This window comes from Sprattus sprattus, assembly GCF_963457725.1.
Source record: "Sprattus sprattus genome assembly, chromosome: 21".
Lineage (NCBI taxonomy): Eukaryota > Metazoa > Chordata > Actinopteri > Clupeiformes > Clupeidae > Sprattus > Sprattus sprattus.
The window spans coordinates 13,306,618-13,323,496 of NC_137919.1; the positions used below are offsets into that span (position 1 = coordinate 13,306,618).

Sequence of the window (16,879 nt, forward strand, 5' to 3'; positions counted from 1 at the left end):
CCACAGTCTACACTGCCATGTGTCTGAATATATTGTTTTTATTTTATTCATGTTCAAAGAAACTTTAAAAAAAAGATTCTCCAGAAAATGTCTATAATGCTCTTATCAGAACCTCCTTAGGTGTTATAATGTGGTGCGTCACATATGCCACGGCGACGTTTCAAACGGGCCAACCATAACTTTACCTACATTTAAAAAAAACTATGATAGACATTTTATATGAATTGTGTGATTACCCGTGTGCACATTACATTTTGATTGTATAATCTACAATAGGTAAACGTGAATCAGACTTAAGAGAAAAAATGTTTTGAAATTCCTCCGTCTAATGGTTAACGGTTGTTGCCAGCTCGCTGGCTGGGTAACGTTACCTTGACATCATGTTATCAGTTCAGAGTAGCAGATCCATGACCGTAAAAACAAGCCGACTTACCTCATTCACGTGCTGTCATACAAGATGAAGTATTGCCATAGGATACACACATACCCGAGATTTAAATGGATTCACGCCTTGTCCTTTTTGAAAACTCAGTGATAGCTCGTGGTAGTGCAGGATAGTATGCTATGTTGTTTTGGTTTTGAGTTGGCTTGATCACAGCTGAGTGTATGTAGCCAACTTGGATCATTTCTCACCGCTTGCCACATTTCAAATATATATATATATAATTTGGTGTGAAGAAGAATAGCCAGCTGAGTGCTGGTTGCAACGAACTCAAAGGTAACGCAAATGTAAATCTTGTTACTGTTGTGTAACGCCGGACAGGGGCATTGAACAAGACCATAACTCGAATTACTCTTAATGGTTAGCGAGCTATCGCTAGGTAGTTATGCGAGCTACAGCTAGGTGTAGAAACGTACCTAATGTGGGGTAGCTTGGTGATTTAAAGGCTTACAGTGAGCCAGTTTCTCAGTCTTAACCATTTTCACGATGTATTCAATTCGTATTTAATCTCATGTATTTATGTTGTCATCAATGATTGTACGTGAACCAAATGTCCTGTCTGGTCTCAACTCTGCTAGAATGTCAGGTTGCACAGCTAGCTAGCTCACTCAGCATCATAACATCCTCTGATATTAGCAGGGTTACTTAAATACAATCCATGGTGCGTTACGTTTCGAACCGTTGTATCAGTTTCGGTCGAGTGTTTCCTATCATCTAAACTCGAGACTAACCCCGTAAGCGTGTGGTAGAATTGCTGAGTGGCGATGACAGTTGAGAACTGACATAGATGCTATGCTTGGCCATTGCTTGTTGGCTGTGTTTGTTAGGCTAGATATATCTTTAAAGAGCCACTGTGTCTGATGGTCCTGTTTAATGCACCTCGTATGTCGGACAGATGATTGAGGTGGTGGCCTCCATGGCACGCGGCCCGGTTTTCCTAACCGGGGAGCCACTGGAGTGCCTTATCACGTTCACCAACCCGATGTCTCATCTATCCACCTCTGCTAGCAGGTACGTTACGCGTCAGCCTCTGTCGGACTCCCGGTTCTGTCACTCTCCTGTTTTCTGTTTGCTTTCACTGATGTGTCCATGTACCGTTCATCAGCTGTGTGGATGTCATCGTTATCAAATTAACTGTATGGTTATCATCTCACGTTTCGCCTCCGGGTTTTACCTATTTCGCTTTCCATCTCTCCTCCATCTCTGTTCTCGTTTTTCCCCCTGTATCTTCTCACCTTCTTCTTGGATATAACAATGTCTGTGCGATACCGCATTGTGCTCCTTTCTGTCCTAACATAATTTGAATCTCATTCTGTTTGGTGTGTGTGTGTCTTTATCGCTATCCATCTTTGTTTTGATTCCAACGTGCAATTCATCCTCTGTCTGTCTACTATGCCAATAATACTTCTGCCCTGAAAACCAGATTTCCTCTTTTCCTCTGCAAAAGTGATATGTTTGAAATGTAGTTCTTACTGTGTCTGATGGTTGTGTACTCCTTTCTCCTGTGGCCAGTGAGATGCTGGCGTGGGCCAGTGCTCAGATCCACTGCCAGTTCCACGCCAGTGAGAGCAGGGTGGCGCTGCCTTCTCAGGGCAACAAGCAGGACGTGCAGGCAGAAAGCGACACCGTGCTCATTCCCAGCAGAGGTCAGAACACACTCATATGCGGATATACACAATCTCTCTTTCTTTTTTTTTCTTTTTTTCTCTTTCTCTCTCTCTCTCTCGCACACACACACGTCTTCTTAACAGCCATGCTCTCCCTTTATGTCATGTTCATACACTAGTGTTCATACCGTCCACACACACACACACACACACACACACACACATATGCTCTTTAGGCACTCTGCATTATATATTGAAGACTCTGCAACACATGTCTGATCACCTTATTATATTTGCTGTGATAGTTGAGACTTGCAATTAGGGGGTTTGTGAATTTTCTGAATTGCAGGAAATATTAGCAAATTCACTGATATAGGCTACAGCATCAGTGGCAGCATGGTTTTCTGTCCTGCGTTCAAAGCTGTTGACTGACGTTCAATTCCCAGTCAGTGCATTTTTGTAGGTTCACGTAAGCTGTTACTGTTACTCACTGTTGAGTTAGCAGATTGGGTAATCACACCTTGCATTTTCTTGGAAATGCATCTCTAGTTTTCATCGATTTTGAAAACGTAACTTACATGGAGGAATAACTATTAATGTATTATATGCACCATATACTCTTTAATGTACTTAAAGAAAGCACATTTGTATATGATGGGTTCGACAGGTTCACCCATATTTCACTGTTGTGCATTTTCATCAGATGTGCCTTAGGCTTAGACATAAAGTTATTGAAGTGGCTAGATGTCTAAATAAGCCTAGATTCGGCTGATTAGCTTGTCTGTTGCAAAAATGTATTAATCACAACACAATAGCAGCACTCAAAGCCGCAGTACCAAAGCAGGAGCAGGTTTGGTGACTGTAGGTAAACAAAAAATTGGAATTAATTTATTATGAAATGGTCAAAAACAGGTTCTGGTAAACTATGACATTACGTCAGAATGACATTATCTTTGGTTTATTGCAAAGTTGTGCTGCATCTGAAAATCCCTCCTGTGTGGGCAGAGAAAGAAATGGCCAGTGCAGAAAGGGAATACAGTGTCCATGTTAAGTTTGGGAAAGAAAAGGAGGGCATTTAGTCAAGTATTCCATTCCATTACATTAAACATATTAACAACTCACAAGTGTTTCTGCCTGTCTGTGTAGAACTATTTTTAAACAGCCAGCCAAAGGAGACTTGGAGACCACGTTGCATGTAGGCCACCTCAGGAGAGGCAATTTATGTTCTGCTAGAATTCTGACTTTAAATAATACTAGCAGACTATAGGTCTATTTTTACAAACAACAGGGTACAAATGGTTGCTTTCATGTTCACAAGTTGAAACTAAAGCTATGTCCAATGATGTGTTTTATTTACTTAATAATCCAGTGTGACGATTTACCCATTTACTCTCAAGTTTATGCTTAAAAATTCTGCAGTTTAATATTATATGAAAATACAATAAATACAAAATATGTGTCCCAAGACTTAGGTCTTTTAATTGGCACAACATTTTCGCCATTTTGATGTATCATTTGCAGTCACCTTAAGAAAGACTGAAAAGTGCATCAATATGGCACATTGTCCCCTATTATCATCTTAATAATACAGTTAAGTAGTTCTGTCCATCGATAAAAGATTTGCTGTGATTTTTTTGTGATGAATTGCTTGACTAAAGACTGAAGTTTGTAATAACAAATATTTCAGGGTAAAATCACAGAATTAATGTAGAATTAACAAAATGGAAGTATATTTAACCTGAAATATTATTGTCTAATAGCATATTTTTAACTTTGAACACAGATTATCTCCTGTGGAATGCAGATTTCCAATAAAACCATCAAGGCCATTAAAATTGACAGTCTGCTTAATAGGCATATTTGTTATACAGCATGTGAAGTGTGTAGGGACTTTTATTTTGAAACAGGGTTTGAGATGAAGACGTGGACAAGCATAGAAAAAGAGAGAGACTTTTGGGGAGGGAGAAACTTTGGAGGGAGCTAGCGAGTAGGTCAGCTGGTCAGTAGTTAGAACGTGGTGTGCAGCCCGTGGGGTTAGTTGAATCATGTAGTGCTCAATAATTTCCCAGCTTGTGAATTTAACTAAGGCCCCTGCCAGGTGTATGTGGAAAGCCCCCCAGATATTGGAGCCATTATATACACTAACAAAAATAATAACAAAACCCCCAGATATTTTAACCATTACATGTGCACTAACAAAAAGAATAACAAACCCAAGCAGCTGCAGTAATTGCGTAATTGTCCTTTTTTTTACACGTTAAATATTTGAAATGAATCGCAAATATTAATGTGTTAATTTTGACTATTATAAACATTTTAGATTGATTGCTTCATTATGGTGGCGTACACACTTGGTTTCCCCCCACACTGACATGCAATATACATGCCTGCCCAGGTCATCATTGGTCTCATCATTGTTTATCGTTATTGAGTTTCATTGAAGTAGATTGTGAAATGTGTCATCCCTCTTCTCTTTTCTCCTCTCTTGTATTCTTTTGTCTTGTCTTCCCTTCCCTTCTCTTCCGTTCACTTCCCTCCTCAGGAGAGAGGGGGCAGTGTATCCTCGACACGCCGCCAAAGATCCTCTTCTGTGACTTACGCCTGGATCCAGGAGAGAGTAAAACCTGTAAGAGAAACGGATGCATTCTCACACACTCTTGGATGGTCATACACTGATACACACTGTCACTGTCTCAGGAATGTTTTAGTAGACCTTACTGTTGTCAAGCACATATACTGTATGAGCACCGTACACTACAATTTCACCTTCTCAGGCACTCCTCTTTTTTTACTCTCATGCTTTTTCTACCTCTCACCCCCCACTCGCCCAATCTAGATTCCTACAGTGAGGTTGTCCCCTCAGACGGTCCACCCAGTTTCAGAGGGCAGGCGGTGAAGTATGTGTACAAGCTGACCATCGGCTGCCAGCGGGTCAATTCCCCAATCAAGCTGCTACGTGTTCCATTCAGGGTACTGGTGCTGCATGGTGAGCACACACACACACACACACACACACACACACACACACACACGCATGCGCGCGCATCTACACATACACGCAAGTACACATACACGCATGCATGCGCATGTACACATACACGCAAGTACACACACACACATGCACGCGCACACACAAGTACACATGCGCATGTCACATGTCTCACACACACACACTCTCTCGCACGTGTGACTCTTTGCAATTTAAAGTCACAAAATTATGACTTTGTGATGCCTGCCTAAATGTCTCGATACTGATACTGAAACGCGCTTGCTCCTGACACACACAAATGCTCTAATTTAATTAGATTAAAATGATTATATATTTAGATCAAGGTCATAGTGTTATTAAAGCTTTTACATGGTATGCAGTAATCTGATGTCCCCTATCCTTCAGTTTATGTGATTTCTTGGATAATTTACTTTAGATTTGCAACCAGATGTCACTTATTAAACAGTATTTAATATATATATAGATATAATATATATCTCTTTGGCAGAGGTTATTTTCTGGTATTAGAAAGAATTATTGAGAGAAATGCATATTCCATAATTACCGTCCAATCAGCCTTCTATTGAGTATACACTGATAATTTATAACTGGTGTTGTTGATCTGCACGCCTGAGTTTTTAGCAGCTTGCAAGTTATGGCAAAGTTAACATTACCAGTGTGAACGGAGCATTTGCATTAAGTGGCATTGGTAAGTTAGTCTTTGAAGTCTTTGAACAGGTCAGCATGTCTTTTGGCCAGATGATTTTGTCCCAAAGGAAGCTGCCGCATAAGAGGGGAAAAAGGGTTGGTGCGCCTAGTGTGTCTGCAGGGAGTGGAAGCGAAAGTGCTACACACACACACACACACACACACACACACAAAACTACTAGACTGCTGTCGCACATCAGCACAACTCCTACGAAATAAGGCTCTCATTAAAACTGTCATTCATACATGAAATGGGGGATAATATTGTTGTACCAGTGGGGTTACCTTTGTTGTAACAGCGATACTTTTCTAGTATCATTTCATTCCACACACATTCGTGCACACACGCAGATGCGCATACACATGCACACACACATGCAGACACTCTCAATCTCTTGTGTTCTTGCCCACAGATGCGTAGACTCATGCATATGTGCATTAGGGCATTCATGAATATAAGTACATGCAATGCGCATGTCTATGTATGTATAGCTACTGTAGGTATGTTAAGTTTTGTAAACCAAAGAACATGCACAGGAAGGTGCAGACAATGGGAGTTTGGACAGAGCGAGCGTTGTGGTTATTCGGGCTAAACAGACCGTGTGTGTCTCTTTCTATGACTTCTAGGCATGCCGGAATCCTGTTTTGTCCAGGATGAGGAAGTGGCCCCCTCAAACCCCTTCCTGGAGGAGGAGGCGGGGGGAGGCAGCAACCGCAGGGACAGCCGGGTCCTGGAGAGGGCGTTAGACATGCTGATGATCACCACGTCCCGCCGCTCCCCCCGTGAGTGTGTGTGTTTGTAGCGTGTATGTTGGGGGGGGGGGAGCTAACTTACTAGTTTGTGTCTGTGTGAATACGCTTATGTTAGTCCTCCTAGTGTAATATGAGTCCCATATAATCCATTTAGTCTGGTGTGTGCCTATTAGTGTGTGTGTGTGTGTGTGTGTGTGTGTGTGTGTGTGTGTGAGAGAGAGAGAGTCCCTTGTGTATATTTGGCTATGTAACTAAAACTATGAGGTGACCCCTCCCCTCTCTGTCCTCAGATCTGTTCAACATCACTAACTCCCGGGGGAAGGTGGCCAAGTTCTGTATCTTCAAGTGTGTCTACCGGCTCGGGGAGGACATCGTCGGCACTTTCAACTTCTCCGAGGGGGACATCCCTTGTCTACAGGTTTGTGCAGCATCCGCCTATCTCAGGCTCTGGCCTAACATGAATGCCTTTCCCGGAAATTTAAATGTTTATACGACCTTCTGAACCTCATATTCACCCATTAAACTGAGGTTTATTAAGGTCGCAGGAAAAAAAATCCTCTTTTCAGTCAGATAGTGGCTCTGACAAGGAAGGGTTCACTATTCACTTCCATTGAAGGAACAATAACCTGCTGTAGAATGATAGACACCTGGTTGCTTAACTGATTTTGTGGTCTGCAGAAAAGGAAATGTAACGCAGATGGTCTGGCGGGATATAGTAAAAATTACTTTCATTTGTTGAGGACTCGCAGTTACATTTGGTGTGTGTGTGTGTGTGTGTGTGTGTGTGTGTGTTTAGTACTCTGTCAGTTTACAGTCCGAAGAGGAGGTGAACTCTGCGTACCAGAGGAGGCCAGTTCAACCACTGAGTGTGACCTCTCATGGCCGCCACCTAGAGTCCTGCCTGCACACTGCATCCAGCCACTTCTCCTTACCTATACCTCTCAACGTGACGCCAGGATTCAGCACAGACATCAGTAAGAGAGCAACGGGCCACACACACACACACACACACACACACACACACACACACACACACACACACACACACACACACACACACACATACACATACACACAGAGTTTTCATACACACACACGCACACAGTTTCATATCTACACACACACACACACACAGTTTCATATATACACACACACACACACACACGCACAGTTTCATACATAAACACACACACACAGTCATACATTAGTGAAATATGTAATCCACTACTTTTCACCGCAGGTTTCATCTGAGACATGCTTAAAACCACCAACACACCGACCACACACACAAACACACAAACACAATTCATCTGGACACCTCTTTGATTGGGGAGTGATATCACCCAAACACACATACATATAAGCAGAAATGCTGATGTTCATTGGCTAAAGTTTGCCAAGCATCTCAAAACTATTGTGACCACAATAATAGGTATGTTACGACAAAATATGTACACACAGGGATTAAAGTATTCCGGCACTGTGCCGGATTTCCGGCGTGCGGCGTTTGGCTGCGGAAAAAAAGTCTAATATATATATTAAACACACGTCTCGATATCATCACCATTACTTTCGAGTTCGTCTGACAAAGATATGAAAGGAGCACAACTCTCAGGTTCTTAAAATAACATTATTAGCCAATCAGAAGTAGATTGGGGCGGGTCTTGGGAAAATGTGCTTTCACCACCGACTTTTCTGTATCGCTCTGCCTATGCTACGTAGATGCCAAAGTAGAGATACTGTGACATCGAAGGAGTGTAAGTTCATGAATCCTGGGGAAGATGCCCTCCTAGTTGATAAAGGATTGAAAAATAAATGGCGCTGGGCATGGATAGAAGAGATAGGGAAGGACGGTAGGCCTTTTGGTAGCCGATGTAAGAAGTTAAGAGAAGCAGGTGCTCTCTTGGGCTCAAGAAAGCTACTGTATGCAACTAGCGCGGGGAAAAAAGTGCTTCCAGTGCTTCCACTTCATGACTTAGACCCCGCTCATAGAGCAGCTGTTCGCGCTATCCAACACACAACGCTTTTACCTGCAGCAACAACCACATCTGATGTGCCGGCATCAATAACTGAGCGTTAATGTGCCCTGAAAATACGCGTGTGTAAGTTCATCGCAGAACACAATCTGTCTTCCAGGCTCGCCCAACCCCTGTAGAATTTATGCCAAAAAATAACTGAAGACTAAATTGTTTTGACTAAACTGTCAACATTCATGCCAGCTATTTTAACACACACAGCATAACACCGGAGAATAAAAGACGTATTTCGGAAAAGCTAAAAAACTGCATGTTTTCCTTAAATGTCGACAAAGCCACCAACAAGAACATGGACAATGTCCTCGCGCGTTTTTTTTTTATGAAGATGACAACGCAGTAAAACGCACCACTTGCCAGGCAGGAACATGAATATAGCCAATGCCTCCGCACTTACTGTTTGCTAGAATCAAAGGTGTAGGCTATATTTTAATTTACGATTATTTCTTTTGAACAAAATAATTATGGAAATGTTGCAATATAAAACTTCCTATTATCTACAGTTCACTGTTGCACTTTAACGGTTTAAAAAGTGAATCACTGTCCTTTTTCATATATCCTCAATGAAATGGTTGCAAATCAAATCTTCTTCCACTGACTGAACCCTTATAACCCTTATACCCTTATAACATGTCACCTTATAACATGTCACTATTGTAGTGATCTGGAGTACTATTGCTGACCTTCTTGGGATTGCAGTTTCAAAAGTCCCACCATAATCTGCCATCATTCATTTGTAAAAGTTTCCTTGACCCTGTAAATGTGTCCTCGTCACAGGACGACACCCCCCTTCGCACTCACTCACATACAAAAAAAAGTTCAGGCTCAGGATTTTTTTTTGCTTTAACCCCTGTACACACATATTCATAGACTTTTGTTGATCCCAACATTAAGATCATTGTGTTTGTGTGTGTCTCCTAGTCACTCTGAGATGGCGTCTGCACTTTGAGTTTGTGACATCCAGAGAGCCTGTGGAGTCTCCCACCGTACTGCAGAACCAATCAGAAGTCACCATCTGGACGGGAGCAGAGCATGTGGACGTGGACACTTTCAGCTGGGACTTGCCAATCAAAGTGCTTCCCACCAATCCAGCACTGGCTTCTTATGTTTCCCACTTTACAGGGACCAACAGCATAAACATTTGATATTGCTGTGTGTGTGTGTGTGTGTGTGTGTGTGTGTGTGTGTGTGTGTGTGTGTGTGTGTGTGTGTGTGTGTGTGTGTGTGTGTGTGTGTGTGTGTGTGTGTGTGTGTGTGTGTGTGTGTGTGTGTGTGGAGTGTGCGAGCGAGAAAGAAAGATGGGACAGTTTGTGTGTATCGCTAATAAGGGGATTCTATTATGTAATTACAGAGGTGTGTGTGTGTGTGTGTGTGTGTGTGTGTGTGTGTGGTGTGTTCGTGATTTTATCCATCTCTCTAAACGGTTGCCTATGCACTGTGGGTAAATCTCTTGAAACGTAATCAAGTTGGATTTTAATGTTTGAAGTGTGTGTGGAGTGTATGTGGATTTGTTACTAAATGCTTTTTTATTATATTCCTCTTATTGCAACTACAATTTAGTTTTATTTCAGTTTCTCTCTAAAATGGGAGAGTTTTGGGACCACTGACTGACTTTCTTGATATGTGGTTCACCCTTATGTATTTCAACTACCTGTGTGCGTGTGTATGTGTGTCTGCCTGTGCGTGTGTGCGTGTGCGTGTGCGTGTGCATGCGTGTGTGTGTGTGTGTGTGTATGTGTTATGTTCTCAATATGAATCAGAGTTGGAAATGTGTTTTTTGACCTCATAATAAAACCACGCATATTTGTAATCCAACTGCTGTTTTTAAATACACGACACACAAATCAACACAAAGCCTTAAGATGCTGTTACATTTGAGCTTTATTTTACTTGAGCAGTTGAAGTTTCATACAGAACATGGTATATATTGAGTTTGGCATATATTACTGTACATGCAGTTATGTACATATGTGTGTGTCTGCCACCTCACTGGTGACATGCATATGTGTATGTTCATATTCTGCAAGTAATTATATAAGTGTACATTTGTGTCTGTGCTCATATGCAGCAGTAGAATATGTGTGTGTGTGTTTGCTTAGACAGTTTGGGGCAACAGAGTTTGCTGTGTGCTAACAAGGCAAGCTGTTTCTTTGTCAAAGGAACCACCCAGATGTCTAAACCTTTCTTTTCCACTCAACTCTGTGGCTGTGGAATGGCATTAGCATCCTACATTGGGAGTCAGACTTCTTGAAACGTGAAGACTGCAATCAGAAACCCACATCGGGGGAGAGTGGTGAGCAACGGGCTGCATGGAGGACTGAGTCATACTCAAGCAAAGGCGGTTAAAAGTGCAGCCTGTGATTCTAATCCAATTTGCTTTTTAGTCAAATTCAGAAAATTGCTTCTCATGGTCCTCTAGCTGACCATTTTGTGTGTGCGTGTGCGTGTGCGCGCACATTCTTGGCTCTGTAAATCGGAAACCAAGTCGGTTGGACCGAGCCATACAGTCTTCCAGCCAATTAACACTCTGCTTCAGGAGCATGGAAGGGAGGGGTGTAAATGAATTGTCAGTTGAACTTAAATATCAACAACCTTAAGACAGAATCATGGACTGTACCTTTAGGTTCTAAAGCCTATACTGCAGAAGCGTGTGAAATGGGTCTCCTGGCGGACACAAAGCAGGATTGGGATTGGACAGGCGGGCCAGGAGTGAGTGGGGTTGAGTCCAGGTGCAGAAGTCGGTTGCTTATCCCGCCAGCTGCATATCCAGGGCCCCGTGGCTGGGGTCGAGGCTGTTGCCATGGGCAACACAGGGCAGGCGGGGGTCCGCGCTCTGCACCAGACGCACGGTGCAGGTCAGGGTCTCCACGCGCACCTCACACCAGGCAGGGAAGTCCACTGGCCTGTGGATCCTGCAGAGAGAGGACACAAGAATGAGGGCAGTAACGCCATTTGCATTTTAAGGGTTTATTGTATGTCCGTTAGTTTGTACAGGTGTGTACTTGTATTTTAAACATGTTAAGAGTCAGCATTGTGTGAATGTGTGTGTGTGAAAGTAAACATGCACGGCAGCATGAGTTTGTTTGAGAGAAAATTGATATGCTTCTTTTTGAAAGGAAGTGTGTGTGTGTGTGTGTGTGTGTGTGTGCGCACTCACGTCTCACAGCAGCCCACTCCGATTGGGTGCAGGCAGGTGCACTGAACACAGCCCCTCTCCATCCAGCTCTCCCCCAAAGAGTAGCTTCTGCCTTCATACTCACACAGTGCTGAAACACACATTATTATTTTTTGAAACCTGAAAGACTCATATTACGCTTTCCCCCGTACTCTAAATGATGTAACACAAACACACACCTCTTTTTATAACCACACATTATCTGACGGCATCACAAACTCATGCTCACGTGTAAACCCACGCAGCCCGTGATAAACCACCTTATTCTGCACACATAATTTAGCACATGAGCAACGCAACACACACACACAAAAAGTATTCATTAAGTATTCCTCTAAAACAAACACAACACAAACATGCTCACAGAGTAGCTTTTGTCCTATTACTGAATCTTCTTGATCCTCTCCACAGACTCAGTAAAGTGTGAATGGGTAGTTGTGCTTCTTTTCATGCACTCCTCATTGAGTTCACATTGTGCTGCTAAAGATATTTCACGTACACGAAGCACATAGTACCAAAGAGACAGAGAAACTTTCACATGTTTTAAATGTCCATAATGCAGAAAGCTTTAGAACATGAATGCATTAGATAGTGTCACTCTGTCCTTAGTGTTTGTCAATGCGTTACTAGATCACAAAGTGCTCTCTAGGTTTTCAAGACATTAGAAGACCATCAACAACTGATGTATGCTGGACTGAAAGAAAAGCAAGTGACTTAAACTTTACTGATATCATAAGTACCACATTAGTGTGGGAGATCATATGAAAAATTGTAAATTCTAGACTCTTAGAATCTAGAATTTTTCTAGAGCTGACATTCCAGACACTTGAAAGACACAGAGACCATCGTGTCTTAATGTTCTGATTATGTCATCATTATCTAAAGTCCTCAATCCAGTGATACTGGACTTGATAAGAGTCCTGGATGTCCACCCAAGTCACCTTCACAAAAAAAGATCCAGCAGAGTAGTGTCTATGTGCGTTTGTGTGAGTTTTGGCTTGGCTACTCACCTTGTGAGCTGAAGTGACACTCCGCAGGTGCTGTTCTGCAGGTAACCCAGAGCAGAGAGGTCAGCAGGACTGTGAGTGGCCAGTGTCCCATCATGGCTGTTTTTTCTTCTTTATCTTCTTCTTTGTCTTCTTCTTTGTCTTTCTTGTTTGTCTTTGCGCGCTCTCTCAGTTGATTGAAGCCTCTGGATCACTCTCTCGCCTTGTGTAATCCATATATACTCCTGAGATCTTTACGAGCCACTGCATGGAAGAGGTGTGTATTTCAGGGGGGGGGGGGGGGGGGGGCAGGTTTGTCCAGTTGGGGTGGGGGGTGGGGGCATGGGGGGTATTGGCACGCTGGGGCCTCGGCGGAGATGGGCGCTGCTCCGCACCATTGGGCATGACCTCCACCAGCGGTAGAAACACTGACACATCCTGTGATGACTAAGAGAGGAAAAGGAGAAAAGAGAGAGAGGCAGAAATGAATGAGAGAGAGAGAGAGAGTGTGCTTCCAAAGAGCTTACCGGAATATGTTCATTAATGCTGGACAATTTAACTTTTTTATCATCATGAACTCTGGGGCGCCTCATAAAAGATTGAACAGGAGGGCAGTATACTGGTCCAAGAGGATAACTGAATGACAGAGAGGAACAGGAAGGACTTGTTTATTAATTCTCCAAAATTGTACGCTTCTCAAGAAATTCTTCTGAGCTTAGGACAAAATGAGATCACTGAAAACTTTTCACCTATAGTGGACTGAAGTCATCACTATGAAATGGTCAGAGTTGCAGGGGACTAACTTCAGCCTGCTGTCATTTGAGGTGGTTCACAGTAAGGCTAAGCAAACAGGTACCATCTAAAGAGAGAGAGAGATAGTCAAAAGGACACTTCAACTATCACACACGCACAATAAGACTGATCCTCATGTATTAAATGTGTACATCTTCATTCTGCTAGCCAAAGCTTCCGACAATATCTTGAAATCAGAACCCGTTAACTATACTGGGGACCAATCAGCACCCAATAACAATACTGGGGACCAATCAGCATCCAGTAACAATACTGGGACCCAGTTTCTCAGGTGTTAGTAGTCTCCCTTTATATAATTATGTCAAAATTTCTCTTACAAAAAGCTGTGACTTTGACATCCTTTAAGCCCCTGGACCACCGTGAATAAGTAGTAACCAGGTACTCCAGACACACACACATTCATGTTTGTGGCTGTCTGCACTGACCTGTGTCAGCTTCCCCTGAGCTCATGACGGTGATGTCATGGTCATGTCTTGGGCAGATGACCTCACACAGGTCGGCCGTCCAGTGGATGGTTGGGAGGAGGAAACTCGTAAAGGCTGGGATCTGACTTTTACTGCGGGACTGCTGCAGGTGTGTGTGTGTGTGTGTGTGTATATGTGTGTATTCCAGACTAAATATTTCCTCTTTTCTGGGATATGTGAAGTGAATGTAATGCATTATTATAATTATATTTATTATTATTATAATTGTAGTTGTTGGCACATTGGTCATCTTTGCTAATGCTGGGGGGTTGCAATGGAAGGAGGGGCTTGAGGTATTGGCGCATGCATGCATATGTGCTTGTGTGTATCTGTCTGCGTTTGCATGTGTGTATGTGTGTTTGCATATGCATGTGTGTGTGTCTGTGTATGCATGTATGTGTGTGTGTTTGTGTGTCTGCGTATGCATAAGTGTGTGTGTGTATGCGTACGCGTGTGTGTGTGTGTGCGTATGTATGCGTACACGTGTGTGTGTATGTATGCATATGCATGTGTGTGCGTATGCGTGTGTCCATCCGTTATGACACGGGGTAGGCTAATGCTCCCTGATCCAGAACACAGCAGCGCATTAGCTCACATCATTAGCTCATCTCTGCCACTATATCACGCGGCGGCGTGTGCTGGAAAATCTTGCGATAGCAAGGCCTTGGGGTGGGGTGGGGGTGCTGGGGGAGAAGGAGTCCGCAGGGGCTCCACTGCTCTGCTAAACACCCCTGACCTGCCCCCCACTCTCACTAGTAGACTGTGAGGTGTTGAAAGTTTTCTGTCAATCAACCACGGAATGTGTTGCTACTGCGTGGCTTCCGCGCGCTTGGTCTCCTCTACGATGACTCAGATTTACCCCTGCATACTCACCCAGCTATCCTCGTAGGGGCAGTTACCCCTGTGGGGCTGCCTAATGACCTTCCTCCTCTGTACGTAAGATGAGGGAGGTACTGGGCAGTTTCAGGTCAGTTACCTCCGTGTGTATGACTTCAGTTGTCCAGGGTGGCAATGGGATTAGCAGTTACTCCTGTACCTCTGCCAAGTTTTGCTTAGCTTGTGTATGCCTGGAGAGAGTATTAGTCAGTTAGCCACGGGTCAAAGTAGTCCATTCACAGGACTACTGATATGGCTGCGTAGTTGTTGGTCCAGACCATGGATTTTTATTTCTCTATAATCTTGAGTTTATCCTTTAAACGCAGACATCGTCAGGTCTTTCAGTTAAATTATTTTTGCTACTTAAGCTACAGGCAAAATCACATCTACCGACACTATGGTCAGATTCCACCTACAGTGTCGTAGTGGTTAATGGTTGTAGATGTGCCGTTTCTGCTTCACGATTGTGAACTTGAACCTCAGGTTGGCCTAGGCCATTTGAACCCAAGACAAGCCACTTTCTAGGGGTTCCATTTGGGATCAACCTTTATGCTTAACTCAGCACAGTCATGGAACAGACCCAACACTAAACACACATACACAGCTCAATGCGGACTGATCAACGTCTGCCCTTACGCAAGCAATGCCCTGAAGAAACGCTTGACCACTGCAGCCAATCAGCATGACTGGACTGTGGCTTGCTGAGTGATGCGTTCCGCACAATCAAACACTTTCCCTTGGTTCTGGCTGGAATTATACCCCATGCAGGCCATGGAAAACCTGAACCGCTAAATACCCCCTGAGTGTATGTGTGTGTGTGTGTGTGTGTGAGAGAGAGAGAGAAAATGAAGGGAGCGAGAATAAGAGAATAATTGCATGATCATGTGCGTGAGTACATAAATGTGTAAAGCCGCACACATGCAGTGTGGATTGTAAGTGTGTATGAAGCTATGGTGGTCTGCTGTTGCATGCAAACTATAGAACAAAATGTTTTGTGTTTGTGTGCATGCATGTGTGTTTGTGTGTGTGTGTGTGAGAGAGAAAGAGAGACTGTGGGTGTGAGTTAAGAGCGAGAGTGAGTGTTGGTGTGTGTAAGAGAGAGAAAACTGGGCCCACTAGTTTGTGTAAGTGTGTGTTAGTATGATTTTATCTCAGCCTGGAGAAGTAAAAGACAACCTCTACTGTGTTTCGGTAACTGCAAGAACATTTGTTTTACATTTTTAATTTAGTTCATTAATTTATTATTTTTTATAGGGCCTTCTCTAACTCAGTCAGGGGGGAAAGGGTTTGGGACAGGTGTGTCAGCTCTCTACTGCTTCTCCCTCAGCTATGTAATGATGTGAGAAAGTTCCTTTATGTCACTGACAAATTGTTGTTTTTTCCATGAATGAAGAACAGAAAGAACAGTTTTCTTCTTCTTTATTAGGTTCATAACCTCACAACTCTTATGAGAGAGAGGTGAATAGAGGCATCTGCTTGCAGTAAAGTGGGGAGAAGTGTGGGTAATGTCTGGCATGAAAGTGGAGATAGGTTCCAAAACAACAGCAAAAGGTACATTGGTGCAGAACATCTTGTACAGGTCTCTATTCCCACCCATGAACAGGAGAGAGATATGGAGAGAGGGAAAGTAAAAGAGGGAGAGGGATCAGGCAAAAATAGGAAGACAAGTTGACCTAATGTGTTCCCAGTGCAATGGTACTACTGGCTGTTTTGGCATGATCGGGGCTCTTGTTTTGCACTCTATTTTGCCACAGGTTATTGTGTACATGTTTTAATTATTGCAAACTCAAATGATATGACTATGTTTTCCCATTTTGTAGGCTTTCCCGTATTAGCTTATTTTTCTTTTATTTTGTTCTTGTTAGACATTTTCACAGTTTCCAACATGCATGCGATGCGAGTCAAAAAAAAGGAATTATGCTGCCACCTCTATTTCTATTCCATTTGTAACGCAACCTCTCTACAATCTCGTTCGACACGTGATTAATGTCCAATTCCGCTTGCCGTTAAGTCCCAAACCAGGAAGTTCAACT

The 16,879-nt window shown here is 43.1% G+C and overlaps 2 protein-coding genes across 2 annotated transcripts; one reads left to right on the top strand and one right to left on the bottom strand.

The window, feature by feature from the left end:
* Positions 1 to 576: 576 nt before the first annotated feature.
* rgp1 (GP1 homolog, RAB6A GEF complex partner 1) lies at positions 577 to 9,720 on the top strand. The gene is made up of 9 exons (XM_080860177.1): positions 577 to 718; positions 1,338 to 1,453; positions 1,955 to 2,088; positions 4,592 to 4,675; positions 4,886 to 5,035; positions 6,374 to 6,529; positions 6,790 to 6,917; positions 7,296 to 7,473; positions 9,454 to 9,720. Exons 2-9 carry the CDS (start codon positions 1,338 to 1,340, stop codon positions 9,675 to 9,677), a joined length of 1,170 nt encoding a protein of 389 aa, XP_080716303.1. The 5' UTR covers positions 577 to 718; the 3' UTR covers positions 9,678 to 9,720.
* Positions 9,721 to 11,278: 1,558 nt separating this feature from the next.
* Positions 11,279 to 12,847, bottom strand: msmp1 (microseminoprotein, prostate associated 1; the record flags this gene model as incomplete). The annotated part of the gene is made up of 3 exons (XM_080859922.1): positions 12,718 to 12,847; positions 11,690 to 11,798; positions 11,279 to 11,444 (listed from the first exon to the last, which is right to left on the bottom strand). The coding sequence occupies exons 1-3, from the start codon at positions 12,809 to 12,811 to the stop codon at positions 11,279 to 11,281; spliced, it is 369 nt and encodes a 122-aa protein (XP_080716048.1). The 5' UTR covers positions 12,812 to 12,847.
* Positions 12,848 to 16,879: the final 4,032 nt, after the last annotated feature.

What these genes read in the sequence shown, in the direction of transcription:
- rgp1 (XM_080860177.1), top strand. Translation starts at nt 1,338, where the DNA reads ATGATTGAGGTGGTGGCCTCCATGGCACGCGGCCCGGTTTTCCTAACC. An exon ending in CTATCCACCTCTGCTAGCAG is followed by an intron (nt 1,454 to 1,954) that starts GTACGTTACGCG and finishes TCCTGTGGCCAG; the next exon opens with TGAGATGCTGGCGTGGGCCA. An exon ending in TCCAGGAGAGAGTAAAACCT is followed by an intron (nt 4,676 to 4,885) that starts GTAAGAGAAACG and finishes CGCCCAATCTAG; the next exon opens with ATTCCTACAGTGAGGTTGTC.